Source organism: Bombina bombina, chromosome 8 (genome assembly GCF_027579735.1).
Source record: "Bombina bombina isolate aBomBom1 chromosome 8, aBomBom1.pri, whole genome shotgun sequence".
NCBI classification, from domain to species: domain Eukaryota; kingdom Metazoa; phylum Chordata; class Amphibia; order Anura; family Bombinatoridae; genus Bombina; species Bombina bombina.
This window is the reverse complement of record NC_069506.1, coordinates 25,340,404-25,363,804: the sequence shown is the minus strand read 5'-3', so window position 1 is coordinate 25,363,804 and position 23,401 is coordinate 25,340,404. Positions and strand designations below refer to the sequence as shown.

General features: G+C 42.6%; 1 protein-coding gene across 3 annotated transcripts in view; it reads left to right on the top strand.

The window, feature by feature from the left end:
• The window catches only part of ZNF362 (zinc finger protein 362), a 127,994-nt gene that overhangs the window by 47,238 nt on the left and 57,355 nt on the right, over nt 1-23,401 (top strand). For 2 of the 3 annotated variants that reach the window (XM_053690197.1, XM_053690195.1), the window contains 2 exons: nt 11,067-11,310; nt 11,977-12,325. In XM_053690197.1, coding sequence (XP_053546172.1) covers nt 11,109-11,310; nt 11,977-12,325 — 551 coding nt within the window. In that variant the 5' untranslated portion in view covers nt 11,067-11,108. The remainder of the gene's footprint in view (nt 1-11,066; nt 11,311-11,976; nt 12,326-23,401) is intronic. The other variant, XM_053690196.1, reaches the window with a different exon arrangement.

Below are 23,401 nucleotides of genomic sequence, written 5' to 3'. Positions count from 1 at the left end.
AACCTGATTCTGATATTTCTACATTTAAAATTTATGCTTGAGAACCTCCACTTATTGCTCAGGGAGGCTTTGGCTGCTCTGAATGAATGTGTACAATCGCAGGGCCAGAGAAATTGTGTAGACTGGATAAATAATATGCAGTGCCGGTGTGTACTGATGTTTTTCCAATACCTAAAGAGGTTTACTAAAAATTTTTTTAATAAGGAATGGGATAGACCAGGTGTGCCGTTCTCTTCCCCTCCTATTTTTTAGAAGAATGTTTTCTAATAGTTACCACCACACGGGACTTCTGGCAGACAGTTCCTAAGGTGGAGAGAAGAGTTTCTACTCTAGCTAAGCGTACCACTACCTCTGACGAGGACAGTTGTGCTTTTTAGATCCAATGGATAAAAAATGTTTATTCAACAGGGTTTTATCCTGCAGCCCCTTGCATACATTGCTTCTGTCACTGCTGCTGCGGCGTTCTGGGTTGAGTCTCTTGATGAGGCTTTACAGTTAAGCGACTCCATTGGATGAATATATTTGACAAGCTTATGCTAGCCAATTCCTTTGTTTTCTGATGCCTTGTTCATTTGACTAGACTAACGGCTAAGAATTCTGTTTTTTTACTATACTGGCGCGCAGAGCGCTATGGCTTATATCATGGTCAGCTGTCGTGACTTTAATAAATAAGCTACTTAACTTCCCTTCAAGGGGCAGACCCTATTCGGGCCTGGTTTGAAGGAGATTATTGCTTATATCACTGGAGGAAAAGGTCATGCCCTTCCTCAGGATAGGTCTAAATCAAGGGAAAAAAAAAAAAAAAAAAAAAAAAAAAAGGTCTAATATTCGTACCTTTTAAAAACTTCAGGGCAGGTGTGGCATCCTCTTCCTCTAAGGCAAAACAAGAGGGAATTTTTGCTCAGTCCAAGGCGGTCTGGAGACAATCGAACCTGGAACAAAGATAAGCAGGCCAAGGAGCCTGCTGCTGCCTCTAAGGCAGCATGAAGGAACGGACACCTATCCGGTAACGGATCCTATAGGGGGCAGACTTTCATTCTTTGCCCAGGCGTGGGCAAGAGATGCCCAGGATCCCTAGGCATTGGAATTTATATCCCAGAGATATCTTCTGGATTTCAAAGATTCCCCCCCAAAAAAAGGGGAGATTTCGCCTTTCACAATTATCTGCAAACCAGATAAAGAAGGAGGCATTCTTACATTGTGTACGAGATCCATCCAGTTCCAAGAGAGGAACAGGGACAGAGTTTTTACTCAAATCTGTTTGTGGTTCCCAAGGAGAGGGAACCTTCAGACCTATTTTGGATCTAAAGATCTTAAACAAATTCCTCAGAATTCCGTCATTTAAGATGGAAACTATTCGTACCATCTTAACTATGATCCAGGAGAGTCAATAGAGGACTACAATGGATTTGAAGGATGCTTATCCTCACATTGTGATGCATAAAGATCACCATCGTTTTTCAGGTTTGCCTTTCTAGACAGGCATTACCAGTTTGTAGCTCTTTCCTTTGGGATATCTACAGCACCAAGAATCTTTATGGAGGTTCTGGGGTCGCTTTGGCGGTCCTTAGACCGCGGGGCATAGAAGTGGCCCCTTATTTAGACGACATCCTGATACAGGCGTCAAACATCCAAATTGCCCAGTCTCATACGGACGTAGTACTGGCATTTCTGAGATCACATGGGTGGAAAGTGAACAAGGAAAGAGTTCTCTATCCCCAATCTCAAGGGTTTCCCTCCTAGGGACTCTGATAGATTCTGTAGAAATGAAAATTTACCTGACGGAGTCCAGGTTGTCAAAGTTTCTAAATTTCTGCCGTGTTTTTTTTTTTTTTTTTTTTTTTTCATCCCATCCGCGCCCTTCGGTGGCTCAGTACATGAATGAAATCGGCTTAATGGTAGCGGCAAGGGACATAGTACCGTTTGCACGTCTACATTTCAGACCGCTGCAACTATGCATGCTCAGTCAGAGGAACGGGGATTACACAGATTTGTCCCCCTGTTAAACCTGGACCAAGAGACCAGAGATTCTCTTCTCTGGTGACTATGTCGGGTCCATCTGTCCAAGGGTATGACCTTCCGCAGGTCAGATGGGACAATTGTTACAATAGATGCCAGCCTTTTAGGTTGGGATGCAGTCTGGAACTCCCTGAAGGCTCAGGGATAGTGGACTTAGGAGGAGACCCTCCTTCTAATAAATATTCTGGAACTGGGAGTGATATTCCATGCTCTTCAGACTTGGCCTCAGTTAGCAACTCTGAGGTACATCATACTTAGTCGGACAATATACACGACTGTGGCTTACATCAGCCATCAAGGGGGAACAGAAGTTCCCTAGCGATGTTAGAAGTCTTACAATAATTCACTGGACAGAGACTCACTCTTGTCTATCAGCTATCCATATCCCAGGTGTTGAGAACTGGGAGGTGGATTTTCTAAGTCGTCAGACTTTTCTTCCGGGGGAGTGGGATTTCCTCCGGAGGTCAAGACCAAGCAGGAGAGGGCTTTGGTGTTTTTGACAGCGCCTGCGTAGCCACGCAGGACCTGGTATGCAGATCTGGTGGACATGTCATCCTTTCCATCACGGTCTCTGCTTCAGAGACAGGTCCCTCTACCTCAGGGTCCTTTCAACCATCTAAATAGAATCAATCTGAGATGGACTGCCTGGAGACTGAACGCTTGATGTTATCAAAGCATGGCTTCTCCGAGTCAGTCATTGATACCTTAATACAGACATGAAAGCCTGTCTCTAGGAAAATTGAACATAGATATGGTGTAAATATCTGATTGTTATGAATCCAAGGGTTACTCATGGAGTAAAGTCTGGATTCCCAGGATATTATCTTTTCTCCAAGATGTTTTTGAGAAAAGGGTTGTCAGCTAATTCCTTAAAAGGAGACAGATTTTTACTCTGTCTATTTTTTTGCACAAGCGTCTGGCAGGTATTCTAGACGTTCAGGCATTTGGTCAGGCTTTGGTTAGATCCAAGCCTGTGTTTAAAACTGTTGCTCCGCCATGGAGCTTAAACCTGATTCTTAAGGTTCTTCAAGAAGTTCCGTTTGAACCTTTTTTGTTCCATAGATATCAATCTTTATCTTGGAAAGTTCCTTTTGGGTAGCTAATTCCTCGACTCATAGAGTCTCCAAGTTATCTGTGTTACAATGTGATTCTCCTTATCTGGTCCTTCGTACGGATAAGGTAGTCCTGCGTACCAACCTGGGTTTTTTCCTAAGGTGGTATCTAACAAGTACATCTCTCAAGAGATAGTTGTTCCATGCTTGTATCCTAATCCTTCCTCAAAGAAGGAACGTCTATTACACAATATTGGACGTGGTTTGTGCTTTAAAGTTTTACTTACAAGCTACTACAGTTTTCATCAAACGTTCACCTTGTTTGTTGTCTATTCTGGACAGAGGAGAGGTCAAAAGTCTTCAGCAGCCTCTCTGTCTTTTTGGTTAAAAAGCATAATTCATTTAGCTTATGAGACTGCTGGACAGCAGCCTCCTGAAGGGATTACAGCTCATTCTACTAGAGCTGTGGTTTTCACTTGGGCCTTTTTTAAATGTGGCTTCTGTTGAACAGATTTACAAGACGGAGTCTTGGTCTGCGCTTCATACTTTTCAAATTTAACAAATTTGATACCTTGCTTCTTCGGAGGCTATTTTTGGGAGAAAGGATTTTTTACAGGCAGTGGTAACTTCCGTTTAAGTACCTGCCTTGTCCCTCCCATCATCCGTGTACTTTAGCTTTGGTATTGGTATTCCATAAGTAATGGATGATCCGTGGACTGGATACACTTAACAAGAGAAAACATAATTTATGCTTACCTGATAAATTTATTTCTCTTGTAGTGTATCCAGTCCACGGCCCGCCCTGTCACTTTAAGGCAGGTAATTTTTTCATTTGAACTACAGTCACCACTGCACCCTATGGTTTTTCCTTTCTCTGCATGTTTTCGGTCGAATGACTGAATATGGCAGTTGGGGAGGAGCTATATAGCAGCTTTGCTGTGGGTGGACTCTTGCAGCTTCCTGTTGGGAAGGAGAATATATTCCATAAGTAATGGATGATCCGTGGACTGGATACACTACAAGAGAAATAAATTTATCAGGTAAGCATAAATTATGTTTTTCGTCATGAAAAATTCTTGAACATGCACAGGCTAAGATGTGAGCGGGTGACGTAGTTCGACGGCCGCCTAACGGCCAGAATTTCAATAGGTTATATAAAAAAACGTGACCTAGGGAGAAAAAAATAAAATAAAATACGGGCTGATTTAGGTGACGAAAATAAATATATGGATTACGGCTATAACTTTGTTTAGAGGGAAATTTATAAAAAACGATGAATGAAGCATATTGTTTTTTGGAGAACAATATTACTGTGGATCGCAAACGTGGTAAGTTTACCTTCACTTTAAACTGAATATGGAAATAATATGAGTGTGCACAAAGCTCACTCCCTTGGCTGTCCCGGGAGAGACATACTGATTTGCTTCTTAAAGTCCTTTGCAATGGGGTTTGAATACTTAGGACATTTTCTTTTTTACACAGAGATGTTCAGCTGATATTTTCTAGTAGGCTTTCTTCTTAAAGACACGATGAGTCCACGGATCATCTTCATTACTTATGGGATATTCACTTCCTGGTCAGCAGGAAGAGGCAAAGAGCACCACAGCAGAGCTGTTAAATAGCTCCTCCCTTCCCTCCCACTCCAGTCATTCTCTTTGCCTACATTAGTGATAGGAAGCAGCTAAAGTGAGGTGTTAGTTTAGATTCTTCAATCAACAGTTTTTTGTTTTATGAGTAGTGCCAGAGTGTGCTACTTTGTTCTGGGGTGTAGCCTAGTCCATATCAGTCTCTACAGTAGAGCTCTGGTGGCTTTAGAGCTATGGGAACTGGTGGGACATAATTCTCACTGCGCCTCCCATTTTCAGCTGCTCCATATCCTTCAGCCGGAGATTATTACTGACTCAGCATTGCTTATCTCTCAGGCCAATGTGAGGGAGAGGACCTCTCAAGCTTGGGAACTGCCCTACTGCCAGGCAGTGTTTGAGGTAAGTGCTGCCTTTTTCTGGTATCTAAGGAGTCTCAGTGTTTGTTTCATTAGCACAACGGTACATAAGGGGTTAATGGTAAACCTTACTTATGTGGGGACAGTTTCAGACTTTCAGAAAAGAAGTCTTACTTGGGCAGTGATTGGGTGCAGGCACTGGGGCTGGAGTTATGTTGCTAAGTTTATTTTCACTAAAATGGAGGGCTCTGGTGGTTTCACTTAAGTTTTTTCCCTGAGAGGGAAGCAGAGACTTGCAGCACGCCCACAAAGGGCGGGACTTCCTGTTTTTTGGAGCCTCTGCTTGTAGCACTATTTCCAAGCAGTTGCAGGTCTTCAGATGTGGTGTACTGGGGTTTATCTGGGCTAGAGCAGCATGTAGGACACTTTTCATGCGCTTTTAGCACAGATGCGGTCCTAGTTAGTTTTTTCTGTCAGGTTGCATTAACGGATCGTTCTACAAGGGATCTGGTAGCATTGGTTAAGGTAGGAACACCTCAGCAGGTTGCTGTGGTGCAGAGGTGTAATTATTGCTTACATTTTCTAACCGTTTTGTAACTACAGCAAAATTAGCAGTTTGTCAAAAGAAAGAAAAACCGTTTAAATTTAAAGTGACGGTAACGGTTTTTGATAATTTTATTGTTATTACCAGAATTTTTTTGTTCAATACCAATACTTTATGTGAAAAAAATGGACCAAGATGAGGTGCAAGCTGTTACATGTGCTTTATGTCTTGATGCAAATGTGGAACCACCAATCCCTTTCTGTCCTACATGTATTGAAAGGACTGTGAATTTTAGGGATAACATTTTTGCTGAGCCAATCTCCTCTCAGATAGATGTTGTCCAAGAGTCCTCTGATGAGGGTCAATTTCTGCAGCAACTTTCTCCCCAAGTGTCCCTAAAAGACATCTACTGTAGTTCCTTCTGGAATTTCACTACAGGACAGCTTCTCTTATGTCTACTACTATCTCTGATGCTCTGTCTGCCTTTCCAATGTTGCAGGGCCATTGCAAGAGAGAGTCCATTTCTGCAGTTAGCGAGGTTTCTGATGCTGTGGTAGCTATCTCTAAGTCTCTTCTCACAGATCTGAGGAAGAGGTTCCTGCTCTGGCATCTGAAGGAGAAATCTCAGATTCGGAGGAGGTGTTACCTTTGACTCAGAAGTGGTATCTTTCAGGTTTAAACTGGAACATCTTCGTCTCTTACTTAAAGAGGTTTTAATTACCCTAGATGATAGTGACTCCACAGTGATGGTTGTCCCCCCAAAGTCTAGCAAATTAGACAGATATTATGAGGTACCTTCCTTTACAGATGTTTTTCCAGTTCCTAAGAAGGCCTCTGAAATTATTAATAGAGAATGGGAGAGACCTGGTATTCCTTTCTCTCCTTCTCCTATTTTCAAGAAGATGTTTCCTATAGCTGACTCAGTTAAAGAGGTTTGGCAAACTGTTCCTAAAGTAGAAGGAGCTGTTTCAACCTTGGCTAAGAGAACTTCTATCCCTATAGAGGATAGCTGTGCTTTTATAGATCCGATGGACAAAAAATTAGAGGGTCTACTCAAGAAAACTTATGTTCACCAGGGTATGCAGTGGCAACCGGCGGTCTCTAACTACCGTCACGATTGCGGCAGCCTACTGGTTTGATGCTCTTGCTGATACCCTCAGGTGAGAAACTCCCTTGGACGAGATCCAGGACAGGAAAAAGGCTCTTAAGCTAGCTAATGCCTTTATCTCGGATGCCACCCTTCAAGTTATTAATTTGGGGGCCAAAATTTCAAGCTTCTCTATCTTGGCTCGCAGGGCCTTATGGCTGAAACCTTGGTCTGTGGACGTTTCATCTAAATCAAAGCTTCTAGCTTTGACCCTGTTTGGTCCTGAGCTAAAAGAGATAATTTCTGACATTACAGGAGGTAAGGGTCACCTCCCTCAGGACAAAAAGATTAGGCAGAAAGGAAGACAAAGTAATTTTCGTTCCTTTCGCAACTTCAAGGGATTCTCTTCCTCTTCTCCCTCAACTAAGCAGGAACAAGCTAAATCTAATTGGAGACCCGCCCAATCTTGGAATAAGGGTAAGCAATCCATGAAGGCGGCCAATGACTCCAAGACAGCATGAAGGTTTTGCCCCCGATCCGGGACAAATGGATCTGGTAGGGGGCAGACTTTCTTTTTTCGCTCAAGCCTGGGTTTGGGACGTTCAGGATCTCTGGACTATAGAAATAGTGTCTCAGTGATAAAAGCTGGAGTTCAAAATTTGTCCTCCCAGGGGCAGGTTTCTAATTTCAAGGTTATCTGCAGACCAGACAAAAAGAGAGGCGTTCTTACATTGTGTAGAAGACCTCTTAGTTCTGGGAATGATCATTCCCGTTCCACCTCAAGATCAAGGTAATGGATTCTATTCCAATCTGTTTGTGGTTCCCAAGAAGGAAGGAACCTTCAGACCAATTCTAGACCTCAAGAGTCTAAACAAGTTTCTTAGAGTGCCATCCTTCAAGATAGAAACTATTCGTTCCATCCTTCCCTTGATCCAGGAGGGTCAGTTTATGACAACAGTAGATTTAAAGGACGCGTACCTGCATGTTACCATTCATAGGGATCATCACAGGTTCTTAAGGTTTGGCTTTCTAGACAAGCATTTCCAGTTTGTGGCTCTTCCTTTCGGTCTTGCCACGGCTCCCAGAATCTTCACAAAGGTTCTGGGGTCTCTTCTTGCGGTGCTTCGTTCAAGAGACATTGCGATGGCGCCGTATCTGGATGATATCCTAGTTCAGGCGCCGTCCTTTCAGCTAGCAAAATCACACACAGAGCTGGTAGTGGCTTTCCTAAGGTCACACGGGGTGGAAGGTGAATCTAGAAAAGAGCTCTTTAGTTCCTCATACAAGAGGCTCTTTAGTTCCTCATACAAGAGTGACCTTTCTAGGGACCATCATAGACTCTCTGTCTATGAAGATTTTTCTGACAGAAGTCAGGAAATTAAAGATATCGATACTTGTCGAGCTCTGCAATCTTCTCCTTGTCCTTTTGTGGCCCAGCGCATGGAGTTAATAGGTCTGATGGTAGCGGCAATGCACATCGTCCTGTTTGCTCGCTTCCATCTCAGAGATCTGCAGTTGGACATGCTCAAACAATGGAATGGAGCTTATTTGGACTTGTCCCCTCGACTTCTATTGGCACAGGAGACAAGGGAGTCTCTTCTTTGGTGGTTGTCTCTAGATCATCTCTCCCAGGGAACATGTTTTCGCAGACCATCCTGGGAGATTGTGACAACAGATGCCAGCCTTCAGGGGTGGGGAGCAGTTTGGGGCTCCCTAAGGGCTCAGGGGATATGGTCTCAGACAGAGTCTCTTTTGCCCATAAACATTCTGGAACTGAGAGCGATCTACAATGCTCTCCTGACCTGGCCTCAGCTAGCTTTGGTTCAGTTTATCAGGTTCCAGACGGACAACATTACGTCAGTGGCCTACATCAATCATCAGGGAGGAACAAGGATTTCCTTGGCGATGACAGAGGTTTTCAAAATAATTCAGTGGGCGGAGGCCCATTCTTGTTGTCTGTCGGCAATCCACATCCCAGGGGTGGATAACTAGGAGGCGGATTTTCTGAGCAGACAGACCTTTCATCCGGGGGAGTGGGAACTTCATCTGGATGTGTTATCCAGTCTGATCCTCAAATGGGGTCACCCGGAGTTGGATCTCATGGCATCCAGGCAGAATGCCAAACTTCCCAGGTACGGGTCGAGATCCAGAGATCCTCAGGTGGAGCTGATAGATGCTCTGGCGGCCCCTTGGTCCTTCAATCTAACATATCTGTTTCCTCTGTTTGCTCTCCTTCCACGAGTGATTGCCTGGATCAAACAGGAAAGGGCTTCAGTGATTCTCATAGCACCGGCCTGGCCTCGCAGGATCTGGTATGCAGACCAGGTATGCATGTCGTCTCTACCTCCTTGGAGGCTTCCACTTCAAAAGGACCTTCTGATTCAATCTCCAAGCAGTCAGCTTCAGAGAATCTAGATTTGGATGATGGAAGGGTCCCTGAATCAGGGACCCTTCCATCATCCAAATCTAGATTTTCTGAAGCTGACTGCTTGGAGATTGAACGGTTGATTCTAGCCAAGCGAAGCTTTTCTGACTCAGTCATAGACACTTTGATTCAGGCTCGTAAGCCTGTCACTAGAAAGATTTATGACAAGATTTGGCGTAAATACCTTTATTGGTGTGAATCCAAGGGCTACTCATGGAGTAGAGTTGGGATTCCTAGGATTTTATCTTTTCTCCAGTAAGAATTGGAGAAAGGATTATCTACAAGTTCTTTAAAGGGTCAAATTTCAGCATTATCTATCCTGTTACACAAGCGTCTAGCTGATGTCCCTGATGTTCAGTCTTTTTGTCAGGCCTTAACCCGAATTAGGCCTGTGTTTAGGCCAGTTACTCCTCTATGGAGTCTTAATTTAGTTCTCAAGGTTCTTCAAGAGGTTCTGTTTGAACCTATGCATTCCTTAGATATCAAGTTGTTATCTTGGAAGGTTTTATTTTTGGTAGCGATTTCTTCTGCTCGTAGAGTGTCTGAGCTTTCAGCATTACAGTGTGAGCCCCCTTACCTTATTTTTCATGCGTATAAGGTTGTCTTACGTACAAAATTTGGATTTCTTCCCAAGGTTGTTTCTGATCGGAACATTAATCAGGAAATTGTTGTATCTTCCTTGTGTCCTAATCCTCCTAAGAAGGAGAGGCTCTTACACAATTTGGATGTAGTTCGTGCTTTAAAGTTTTATTTACAGGCGACTAAAGACTTTCGCCAGTTTTTCTCTTTGTTTGTGGTATTTTCGGGCAAACGTAGGGAACAAAAAGCTACGGCTGTTTCTCTTTGTTTTTGGCTGAAGAGTATTATACGTTTGGCTTACGAAACTGCTGGACAGCAGCCTCCTGAGAGGATTACGGCTCATTCCACTAGGGCTGTTACTTCCTCATGGGCATTCAAAAATGAAGCTTCTGTGGAACAGATTTGCAAGGCTGCAACTTGGTCTTCTCTTTACACTTTTACAAAATTTTTACAAATTTGATACTTTTGCCTCGGCTGAGGCGGCTTTTGGAAGAAGGGTTCTTCATGCAGTGGTACCTTCCATTTAGGTATCCTGTCTTGTCCCTCCCGTATCATCAGTGTACTCTAGCTTGGGTATTGGATCCCATAAGTAATGAAGATGATCCGTGGACTCATCATGTCTTTAAGAAGAAAAGAAAATGTATGCTTACCTGATAAATTTATTTCTTCTTGGACACGATGAGTCCACGGCCCGCCCTGTCATTTTTAGACAGGATGTTTTTTATTGTAAACTTCAGTCACCTCTGCACCTTGGCTTTTCCTTTCTCTTCCTAACTTCGGTCGAATGACTGGAGTGGGAGGGAAGGGAGGAACTATTTAACAGTTCTGCTGTGGTGCTCTTTGCCTCTTCCTGCTGACCAGGAAGTGAATATCCCATAAGTAATGAAGATGATCCGTGGACTCATCATGTCTAAGAAGAAATAAATTTATCAGGTAGGCATAAATTTTCTTTTTTTACAGCTATGCTGTATCACTTTCAAGTGTTTCAACATTTGGGTATCATGGCCCTTTTAAAAAAAAAAAAAAAAAAGTCTAGTCTTTTCCCAGTAATTCCATCCACCTTGTTCTACTACCCATGGATTTGTGACCCTCATTCATGTTAATTTTTTATTATATTTTTATTTTATTTGTAATTGTGCTTAGTTACTACCGTCCATTGATTTATTGAGCTATCTAGAGCAAAATGAATAAAATTAATCCATTAGATAAGGTTACTAGTTTTGCACCATGTAAGCTATTCACACAGATCTAAAAAAGACTGCACGTTGCACAATGTAGTGCATTGCTCAACATCATCTTATGCCTACAGAGTCAACCTCTTTCCTAATATACAAGAGGTTGTCAGAAGTGGGTGCTAATCATAAGTTATGATCTTTATTAATGTAAAGTTCCCACTAATGCCACTCCTCTCCGTGCAGTTGGATAACCTTGTCTTAATCAATAAGATCAAGGAGCAGTTGATGGCAGAAAAGATTAGACCACCTCATTTGCCGCCAACGTCGATGCCATCCCAGCAGCTACTTATACCACAATCACCTGCTGAGACCAGCCAGTCTGTCATGTCGCTGCAGAAGTTACAGCAAGTTCCTGGCCTGCACCCGCAAGCAGTTCCCCAGCCAGATATAGCGCTGCATGCTCGGCCTGCAACAAGTACAGTAACAGGTAATTTCAGTATTTTATCTTGAGTGATCAAGAGGGATCAGTGCAGCACTGCTCAATCTTTCAAACTTATTAAGCATCATTTTTGTCAGGCCTATTAGAAATTACCTGCTCTAAAGATATTGAGCAGTTTTATTTTTCTTAAACTGTACAAAAAGGTACTGCTTATCACACGGGAACGTATTGCATCTTACTTTTGCAAATGTATCCTTAATCTGGAATTGATCCAGTGCATTTGTTATCTTTTTGACTTATTTATTTTTCTAACAAACGTGTTTTGTTATTTGTAGTACTGATTTAAGTCTTTGACAGACATGTTGTCCCTGAAAACATATATTTCACATTTCTTTAAAAGTAATTTTCTTCATCTTTTCAACCGCAACTCGACAAACCCATGGCTCCTAACTTTTTGTGTTATTCTCCATATATTTATATAGAAATACCACTGTCTTGCTCTTAAATATTCTTATTGGCTCCTACATTTTTTTTATAACAGATTTGTTGATCCCTTTTTTAAACAAACAGTACTGGAACATTATTTTGGTATTGTTAGTGTTAGTCATGGATGGATTGTATAATGTTTTATCTTTGCATACTCTAGTGTAAATTTAGGAATCTTATTATGGTCCCTACTGACAATTTAACCTGTTTTTTTGTTTCCCCATCGAGGCTTAGCTGGCATTTCTGCTTGCTTTTCAGGGCTGGGTCTGACATCTCGCACGAATGTCAACGTTTCTGAATCCAGCACTGGCACTAGCAGCGGTAATCCCTCTACTCCAACCTCCAACAGTCAGACCCGGCTCATAGCCTCCTCTCCCACCCTCATCTCAGGGATCACAAATTCCCCCATGTTGGATTCCATAAAGACCATCCAGGGACACAGCTTGCTGGGACCCACAAAACCTGAAAGGGGTCGCAAGAAAATAAAGGCAGAGAACCCACCTGGGCCCCCCGTGCTTGTTGTGCCGTACCCTATCTTGGCCTCAGGAGATATTGGAAAAGAAGGGAAAACTTACAGGTTTGAAAAAAGAAATATTACTTTACATTCTCTTAGAACAGTGGTTACATATGCTGTGTATTTATAAAACCATGACAGTGTAGTATGTACAATTATATAAAGTGATTCATCTCATTGACCAAAATCTCTGAATCTTCCAGCTTTTTATTTTCTATCTGGCTCTTCCTTTTGATGCAATCTTTTTACCATCTGATTATAGGATATACAACTAAAGCAAGTGTAATTTACCTTGCTGTTTTTTTTCTACATATAATCTTTGGAATCTGTACTGCAAAACACCATTGTTCGCATTTTCATTCGTTTTTAAAATAGTGTCTAATATTTAGGTGTTTTAAAGTACTTGGGTCAGCCATGCTTGTACGTAAGTATACACACTGATTTCTTTTGTAAAATTATGATGGTCCATAGTCCTCCCTAACATATTGGATATATTTCCCTCCTGTCTCCCATCTTTATTCAGTTTGTTCTTGACCTCACAGGAGACTGGTTGAGTATAGAGGTATTCCAGCTACTTGCTTATGGATTTATATTTGATAGCTCAGATAAATGTGAGACCCATAATCCCTGGGAATTATCATTCACAAAGAAGAGAAAAAAAAAGAGAATCTTCACAACGGCTGTATGACACAGGGACATAGGAATAGCCTGTTATGTGCACAGTATTTCACTATGGGACTTCAGCCATAACTGGCGTTGCAGGGACTTGTCCTTAGCCTCCCCCTGAGAGATACAGGTATTTACTACAGATATCTTCTGCACTGGATGGGCTGTCTACTGCTACAGCTACATGCCTAGTAAGCCGGTGGAGGTAAGTGTCTTCCTACAGCGCACACACAGCCCAGAAGCTATTTGTATGTATTTATTTACAATTACAACAAAAAGCTGGACAGGATACATACAACAGCACTTATCCCTTCAATTGTAGAGAAGTTTAGAGATGAATTGTTAAAGGGACAGTCTAGTCAAAATTAAACTTTCATGATTCAGATAGGGCATTTCATTTTAAACAACTTTCCAATTTACTTTTATCATCCAATAAATCTTTGTTCTTTTGGTTTTCTTAGTTGAAAGCTAAACCTAGGAAGGCTCATATGATAATTTCTAAGCCCTCATAAGGTTCTCTTACAGAAGCTGCCAGGGGGTTACTTGGACTACAGTCTGGGGCTTAGGGCTTTAGTGTACTTTCACTACAGTGTCAGTATAGGTGTCAGAGGGGTTATTGAGCTTAGTGTAGAGGTCTCTCTGCCATTTCTTTTTTAAGACACGATGAGTCCACGGATCATCTTAAATTACTAATAGGATAGTCACCTCCTGGTCAGCAGGAGGAGGCAAAGAGCACCACAGCAGAGCTGTTAAATAGCTCCTCCCTTCCCTCCCACTCTAGTCATTCTAAATTCTTCAATCAAGAGTGTATTATTTTTAAAGTAGTGCCAGAGTGTACTGCTTTGTTCTAGGGTGTAGCCGTAGTCCATATCAGTCTCTACATTAGAGCTTTGGTGGCTTTAGAGCAATGGCAACTTGTGGGACATAATTCTCACTGCGCCTCCCATACTTTGATGCTGCCCTATTTTTAACCCCTTAATGACCACAGCACTTTTCCATTTTCTGTCCGTTTGGGACCAAGGCTATTTTTACATTTTTGTGGTGTTTGTGTTTAGCTGTAATTTTCCTCTTACTCATTTACTGTACCCACACATATTATATACCGTTTTTCTCGCCATTAAATGGACTTTCAAAATATACCATTATTTTCATCATATCTTATCATTTACTATAAAAAATATTATAAAATATGAGGAAAAAATGGAAAAAAACACACTTTTTCTAACTTTGACCCCCAAAATCTGTTACACATCTACAACCACCAAAAAACACCCATGCTAAATAGTTTCTAAATTTTGTCCTGAGCTTAGAAATACCCAATGTTTACATGTTCTTTGCTTTTTTTGCAAGTTATAGGGCCATAAATACAAGTAGCACTTTGCCATTTCCAAACCACTTTTTTTCAAAATTAGCGCTAGTTACATTGGGACACTAATATCTTTCAGGAATCTCTGAATATCCATTGACATGTATATATTTTTTTTTAGAAGACATCCCAAAGTATTGATCTAGGCCCATTTTGGTATATTTCATGCCACCATTTCACCGCCGAATGCGATCAAATAAAAAAATTATTTTACTTTTTCACAAATTTTTTCACAAACTTTAGGTTTCTCACTGAAATTATTTACAAACAACTCATGAAATTATGGAATAAATGGTTGTAAATGCTTCTCTGGGATCCCCTTTGTTCATAAATAGCAGACATATATGGCTTTGGCTTTGCTTTTTGGTAATTAGAAGGCTGCTAAATGCCACTGCGCACCAACCGTGTATTATGCCCAGCAGTGAATGGGTTAATTAGGGAGCATGTAGGGAGCTTCTAGGGTTAATTTTAGCTCTAGTGTAGTGTAGTAGACAACCCCAAGTATTGATCTAGGCCCATTTTGGTATATTTCATGCCACCATTTCACCGCCAAAAGCAATCAAATAAAAAAAAAATTGTTCACTTTTTCAAACTTTAGGTTTTTCACTAAAATTATTTACAAACAGCTTGTGCAATTATGGCACAAATGGTTTTAAATGCTTCTCTGGGATCCCCTTTGTTCATAAATAGCAGACATATATGGCTTTGGCGTTGCTTTTTGGTAATTATAAGGCCGCTAAATGCTGCTGCGCATCACATGTGTATTATGGCCAGCAGTGAAGGGGTTAATTAGGTAGTTTGTAGGGAGCTTGCAGGGTTAATTTTAGCTTTATTGTAGAGATCAGACTCCCACCTGACACATCCCACCCCCTGATCCCTCCCAAACAGCACTCTTCCCTCCCCCACCCCACAATTGTCCCCGCCATCTTAAGTACTGGCAGAAAGTCTGCCAGTACTAAAATAAAAGGTATAAAAAAAAAAAAAATTTTTTAAGCATATTTAAATATGCTGCTATGTAGGGTCCCCCCTTAGCTCCCTAACCCTCCCCCTCTGCCTTATTGGGGCCATCTTGGGTACTGGCAGCTGTCTGCCAGTACCCAGTTTGCAAATAAAAATGTTTTTTTTTTTTAATTTTTTACTATTTGTTTCTGTAGTGTAGCTTCCCCCCCACAGTCCAATACCCCACCAGCCAAACCGATCACCAAAATAAACATATTAACCCCTTTGATCCCCACTTCTAACAAAAAAAATTTCTGTAGCGTAGTGGTTCCCACCCGCTCCCTCCCCGTGCACGCGCCCGCCCTGCCTCCCCGTGCACGTGCGCGCGTCCGTGCGCGTCCCCCCGGTCTTCCCCGCCCCCGATCCCGCCCCCCTCCGCATCACAAAGGCCATCGATGGCCGCCACCCACCTCCCACACCGGCTCCCACCCACCAACGAACGTAGCCGTTAATGTCCGGTGCAGAGAGGGCCACAGAGTGGCTCTCTCTGCACCGGATGGCTACAAATGGTTATTGCAGGATGCCTCGATATCGAGGCATCACTGCAATAACCGGAAAGCAGCTGGAAGCGAGCAGGATCGCTTCCAGCTGCTTTCCAAACCGAGGACGTGCAGGGTACGTTCTCAGGCATTAACTGCCTTTTTTTTGAGGACGTACCCTGCACGTCCTCGGTCATTAAGGGGTTAATAGCCTAAGTAAGATGACTCGGGTTTTATTCCTTTCCACAGGACTATGTGAGGGAGAGGACCTCTCAATCCTGATGAGCTGCCCGGCTGTCGGGCAGAATTCAAAGGTAAGTGCTGACTTTTTATTCTGGGTCTGAAATTCTCAGATGAAGTTTGGCACTTTATTTAATAAGATATAACTCCTATACATTGAAGGGAGTGAATTCAAGGTGACAGCATTTTATTAGCAGGCACTGGGGCTGAGGAGATTGGTGGCTTATTTCTGGGGGCTTTTTTATTGGGCTGAGTAAAGGAGACTCTTTGGTCACATATTTTTTGGCTAAGCCACTATATACAAAATGGTAGCCAAATTTGCCCCAGATAGGTTTTTGGTTCGTTTGCTCCCGGTGGCGTAATGGTTGTTATATTAACTCCATTATCCTAGTAAGTTAAGTATCTTAGTTAGGATAATGGCGACCGGGTGATTGATATTGTAACACCCACGATGGGCAGAGATTTGTGTGGCACCATTTTGGGCTGTGCACCTAGTGAGTTAAGGCTGTATCATATCGAGAAGAGGGCCTGATATTGTGACGCCCATGATGGGCGGACTTACGTGTGGCGCCAATTTTGGCTGCGCACTCTAATCTTTAACTCAGTTGACGGAAACGGAAGGACTCTTTACACTGTAAATAGTGGTCACAGAGATTGCAGCTATGTTCCAGATCATAATGCGCTCTATCATATGCTCTAATAACTGAGTCCCTGCTGATCGCAAATCCGTTATGAAACCAGTTGCAATTACCTTCAATCAGTCTCCCCTTTGCAGCAACTGGAATAAAAGAACAATAATTCTAATACATTCTGCAGTTCCGTTGTTTTTATGTTAAATTATGTTTCTAACCAAAAAAAAAAAGTTACAGTTTAGAATTTAAAGAGACGGTAATGTTTTTTTATCTGTTAATTTTTATTCAACGAATTTCAGCTGTTTATTGTTTATTTCTCTTGTTAAGTGTATCCAGTCCACGGATCATCCATTACTTGTGGGATATTCTCCTTCCCAACAGGAAGTTGCAAGAGGATCACCCACAGCAGAGCTGCTATATAGCTCCTCCCCTCACTGCCATACCCAGTCATTCTCTTGTAACTCTCAACTAAGATGGAGGTCGTAAGAGGACTGTGGTGTTTTATACTTAGTTTATTTCTTCAATCAAAAGTTTGTTATTTTTAAATGGTACCGGAGTGTACTGTTTATCTCAGGCAGTATTTATAAGAAGAATCTTCCTGCGTTTTCTATGATCTTAGCAGAAGTAACTAAGATCCTTTGCTGTTCTCACATATTCTGAGGAGTGAGGTAACTTCAGAGGGGGAATAGCGTGCAGGTTTTCCTATAATAAGGTATGTGCAGTTAAAATATTTTTCTAGGGATGGAATTTGCTAGAAAATGCTGCTGATACCGAAGTAATGTAAGTAAAGCCTTAAATGCAGTGATAGCAACTGGTATCAGGCTTATTAATAGAGATACATACTCTTATAAAAGTGTATTTTAAAACGTTCGCTGGCATGTTTAATCGTTTTTTTTACATATGTTTGGTGATAAAACTTCTTGGGGCCTAGTTTTTTCCACATGGCTGGCTTGAATTTTGCCTAGAAACAGTTCCCTGAGGCTTCCCACTGTTGTAATATGAGTGGGAGGGGCCTATCTTAGCGTTTTTTTTGCACAGCAAAAATTACAGACACAGATATCCAGCTTCTTCCTGCATGATCCAGGACTTCTCTGAAGGGCTCAAAAGGCTTCAAAAGTCGTATTGAGGGAGGTAAAAAGCCACAGTAGAGCTGTGGCAGTTGTTGTGACTGTTTAAAAAACGTTTTTGTCATTTGTTATTCCGTTTTTGGTATTAAGGGGTTAATCATCCATTTGCAAGTGGGTGCAATGCTCTGCTAACTTATTACATACACTGTAAAAATTTTGTTAGTGTAACTGCATTTTTTCACTGTTATTTCAAAATTTGGGAAAATTTGTGTTTCTTAAAGGCGCAGTAACGTTTTTTATTTTGCTTGTAAACTTGTTTTAAAGTGTTTTCCAAGCTTGCTAGTCTCATTGCTAGTCTGTTTAAACATGTCTGACACAGAGGAACCTACTTGTTCATTATGTTTGAAAGCCATGGTGGAGCCCCATAGGAGAATGTGTACTAAATGTATTGATTTCACCTTAAACAGTAAAGATCAGTCTTTATCTATAAAAGAATTATCACCAGAGGGTTCCGTCGAGGGGGAAGTTATGCCGACTAACTCTCCCCACGTGTCAGACCCTTCGCCTCCCGCTCAGGGGACGCAAACTAATATGGCGCCAATTACATCAGGGACGCCCATAGCGATTACCTTGCAGGACATGGCTGCAATCATGAATAATACCCTGTCAGAGGTATTATCTAGATTGCCTGAATTAAGAGGCAAGCGCGATAGCTCTGGGGTTAGGAGAGATACAGAGCGCGCAAATGCTGTTAGAGCCATGTCTGATACTGCGTCACAGTATGCAGAACATGAGGACGGAGAGCTTCAGTCTGTGGGTGACATCTCTGACTCGGGGAAACCTGATTCAGAGATTTCTAATTTTAAATTTAAGCTTGAGAACCTCCATGTATTTCTTGGGGAGGTATTAGCTGCTCTGAATGACTGTAACACAGTTGCAATTCCAGAGAAATTGTGTAGGCTGGATAGATACTATGCGGTGCCGGTGTGTACTGACGTTTTTCCTATACCTAAAAGGCTTACAGAAATTATTAGCAAGGAGTGGGATAGACCCGGTGTGCCCTTTTCCCCACCTCCTATATTTAGAAAAATGTTTCCAATAGACGCCACTACACAGGACTTATAGCAGACGGTCCCTAAGGTGGAAGGAGCAGTTTCTACTTTAGCAAAGCGTACCACTATCCCGGTTGAGGACAGTTGTGCTTTTTCAGATCCAATGGATAAAAAATTGGAGGGTTACCTTAAGAAGATGTTTATTCAACAATGTTTTATTTTACAGCCCCTTGCATGCATTGCGCCTGTCACTGCTGCGGCGGCATTCTGGTTTGAGGCCCTGGAAGAGGCCATCCAGACAGCTCCATTGAATGAAATTATTGACAAGCTTAGAACGCTTAAGCTAGCTAACTCATTTGTTTCTGATGCCATTGTTCATTTGACTAAACTAACGGCTAAGAATTCCGGATTCGCCATCCAGGCGCGTAGGGCGCTATGGCTTAAATCCTGGTCAGCTGACGTGACTTCAAAGTCTAAGTTACTCAACATTCCTTTCAAGGGGCAGACCTTATTCGGGCCTGGCTTGAAGGAAATTATTGCGGACATTACTGGAGGCAAGGGTCATACCCTTCCTCAGGACAGGGCCAAATCAAGGGCCAAACAGTCTAATTTTCGTGCCTTTCGAAATTTCAAGGCAGGAGCAGCATCAACTTCCTCCGCTTCAAAACAAGAGGGAACTGTTGCTCATTCCAGACAGGCCTGGAAACCTAACCAGTCCTGGAACAAGGGCAAGCAGGCCAGAAAGCCAGCTGCTGCCCCCAAGACAGCATGAAGGAACGGCCCCCTATCCGGAAACGGATCTAGTAGGGGGCAGACTTTCTCTCTTCGCCCAGGCGTGGGCAAGAGATGTTCAGGATCCCTGGGCGTTGGAGATCATATCTCAGGGATATCTTCTGGACTTCAAAGCTTCTCCTCCACAAGGGAGATTTCATCTTTCAAGGTTATCAGCAAACCAGATAAAGAAAGAGGCATTCCTAAGCTGTGTGCAAGAGTGATCAATCCAGTTCCGCGGACGGAACAAGGACAGGGATTTTATTCAAATCTGTTTGTGGTTCCCAAGAAAGAGGGAACCTTCAGACCAATCGTGGATCTAAAGATCTTAAACAAATTCCTCAAAGTTCCATCATTCAAAATGGAAACTATTCGGACCATCCTACCCATGATCCAAGAGGGGGTCAGTACATGACCACAGTGGACTTAAAGGATGCCTACCTTCACATACGGATTCACAAAGATCATCATCGGTTCCTAAGGTTTGCCTTTCTAGACAGGCATTACCAATTTGTAGCTCTTCCCTTCGGGTTGGCCACTGCCCCGAGAATTTTTACAAAGGTTCTGGGCTCACTTCTGGCGGTTCTAAGACCGCGAGGCATATCGGTGGCTCCATATCTAGACGACATCCTGATACAGGCGTCAAGCTTTCAAATTGCCAAGTCTCATACAGAGATAGTTTTCTGAGGTCGCATGGGTGGAAAGTGAACATGGAAAAGAGTTCTCTATCACCACTCACAAGAGTCTCCTTCCTAGGGACTCTTATAGATTCTGTAGAGATGAAAATTTACCTGACGGAGTCCAGGTTATCAAAACTTCTAAATGCTTGCCGTGTCCTTCATTCCATTCCACGCCCGTCAGTGGCTCAGTGCATGGAAGTAATCGGCTTAATGGTAGCGGCAATGGACATAGTGCCATTTGCACGCCTGCATCTCAGACCGCTGCAATTATGCATGCAAAGTCAGTGGAATGGGGATTACTCAGATTTGTCCCTTCTACTAAATCTGGATCAAAAGACCAGAGATTCTCTTCTCTGGTGGCTTTCTCGGGTCCATCTGTCCAAGGGTATGACCTTTCGCAGGCCAGATTGGACGATTGTAACAACAGATGCCAGCCTTCTAGGTTGGGGCGCAGTCTGGAACTCCCTGAAGGCTCAGGGATCGTGGACTCAGGAGGAGAAACTCCTCCCAATAAATATTCTGGAGTTAAGAGCAATATTCAATGCTCTTCTAGCTTGGCCTCAGTTAGCAACACTGAGGTTCATCAGATTTCAGTCGGACAACATCACGACTGTGGCTTACATCAACCATCAAGGGGGAACCAAGAGTTCCCTAGCGATGTTAGAAGTCTCAAAGATAATTCGCTGGGCAGAGTCTCACTCTTGCCACCTGTCAACGATCCACATCCCAGGCGTAGAGAACTGGGAGACGGATTTTCTAAGTCGTCAGACTTTTCATCCGGGGGAGTGGGAACTCCATCCGGAGGTGTTTGCTCAACTGGTCCATCGTTGGGGCAGACCAGAACTGGATCTCTTGGCGTCTCGCCAGAACGCCAAGCTTCCTTGTTACGGATCCAGGTCCAGGGACCCGGGAGCAACGCTGATAGATGCTCTAGCAGCTCCTTGGTTCTTCAACCTGGCTTATGTGTTTCCACCGTTTCCTCTGCTCCCTCAACTGATTGCCAAAATCAAACAGGAGAGAGCATTGGTGATTCTGATAGCGCCTGCGTGGCCACTCTGAGGCAGGACCTTCTAATACAAGGTCCTTTCAATCATCCAAATCTAATATCTCTGAGACTGACTGCATGGAGATTGAACGCTTGATTCTATCAAGGCGTGGCTTCTCCGAGTCAGTCATTGATACCTTAATACAGGCACGGAAGCCTGTCACCAGGAAAATCTACCATAAGATATGGCGTAAATATCTTTATTGGTGTGAATCCAAGAGTTACTCATGGAGTAAGGTTAGGATTCCTAGGATATTGTCCTTTCTCCAAGAGGGTTTGGACAAAGGCTTATCAGCTAGTTCTTTAAAAGGACAGATCTCTGCTCTGTCTATTCTTTTGCACAAGCGTCTGGCAGAAGTTCCAGACGTCCAGGCATTTTGTCAGGCTTTGGTTGGGATTAAGCCTGTGTTTAAAACTGTTGCCCCTTCATTCCATTGATATTAAACTTTTATCTTGGAAAGTTCTGTTTTTGATGGCTATTTCCCCGGCTTGAAGAGTCTCTGAGTTATCTGCCTTACATTGTGATTCTCCTTATCTGATTTTTCATTCAGACAAGGTAGTTCTGCGTACCAAACCTGGGTTTTTGCCTAAGGTGGTTTCTAACAGGAATATCAATCAAGAGATTGTTGTTCCATCATTGTGTCCTAATCCTTCTTCAAAGAACGAACGTCTTTTGCATAATCTGGACGTAGTCCGTGCCTTGAAGTTTTACTTACAGACTACTAAAGATTTTCGTCAAACATCTGCCCTGTTTGTCGTTTACTCTGGACAGATGAGAGGTCAAAAAGCTTCGGCAACCTCTCTCTCCTTTTGGCTTTGGAGCATAATACGCTTAGCCTATGAGACTGCTGGACAGCAGCCCCCTGAAAGGATTACAGCTCATTCTACTAGAGCTGTGGCATTTACCTGGGCCTTTAAAAATGAGGCCTCTGTTGAACAGATTTGCAAGGCTGCGACTTGGTCTTCACTTCACACCTTTTCAAAATTTTACAAATTTGACACTTTTGCTTCTTCGGAGGCTGTTTTTGGGAGAAAGGTTCTACAGGCAGGGGTTCCTTCCGTTTAAGTTCCTGCCTTGTCACTCCCATCATCCGTGTACTTTAGCTTTGGTATTGGTATACCACAAGTAATGGATGATCCGTAGACTGGATACACTTAACAAGAGAAAACATAATTTATGCTTACCTGATAAATGTATTTCTCTTGTAGTGTATCCAGTCCACGGCCCGCCCTGTCCTTTTAAGGCAGATCTAAATTTGAATTAAACTAGTCACCACTGCACCCTATGGTTTCTCCTTTCTCGTCTTGTTTCGGTCGAATGACTGGATATAGCAGTGAGGGGAGGATCTATATAGCAGCTCTGCTGTGGGTGATCCTCTTTCAACTTCCTGTTGGGATGGAGAATATCCCACAAGTAATGGATGATCTGTGGACTGGATACACTACAAGAGAAATTTATCAGGTAAGCATAAATTATGTTTTCATCCTTTGTGACTTAGGATGGAACAAGAGCACACAAAAAATAAGAAATTACTTTTCTCTTGTAAGATGTATTGATTCCACGGATTCATCCATACTTGTGGGATATTCTCCTTCCCTACAGGAAGTGGCAGAGAGAGCACCCACAGCAGAGCTGTCTATATAGCTCCTCCCTTAGCTCCACCCCCCAGTCATTCTCTTTGCCTGCTTAACTGCTAGGAAGGGCAAAGTGAGTGTGATGACAAAAATGTTAGGTTTTTATTTTCTCAAGCAAAAGTTTGTTATTTTAAATGGTACCGGTGTGTACTATTTACTCTCTGGCAGAAAAGGGATGAAGATTTCTGCAAGGAGGATGATGATCTTAGCATTTTGTAACTAAGATCCACTGCTGTTCTCACAAGGGCTGAAGAGTACAGGAAAACTTCAGTTGGGGGAACAGTTTGCAGGCTAAACTGCATTAAAGGGCCATAATACCCAAATGTTTAAACACTTGAAAGTGATGCAGCATAGCTGTAAAAAGCTGATTAGAAAATATCACTTGAACATCTCTATGTAAAAAAGAAAGATATTTTACCTCAAAAGTTCCTCAGTAGCCACCTCCCATTGTAAAGGATTTCTAAGCAGCATTTTAGTGTGTTTGTCCTGGGACATCTGAAGGGACTA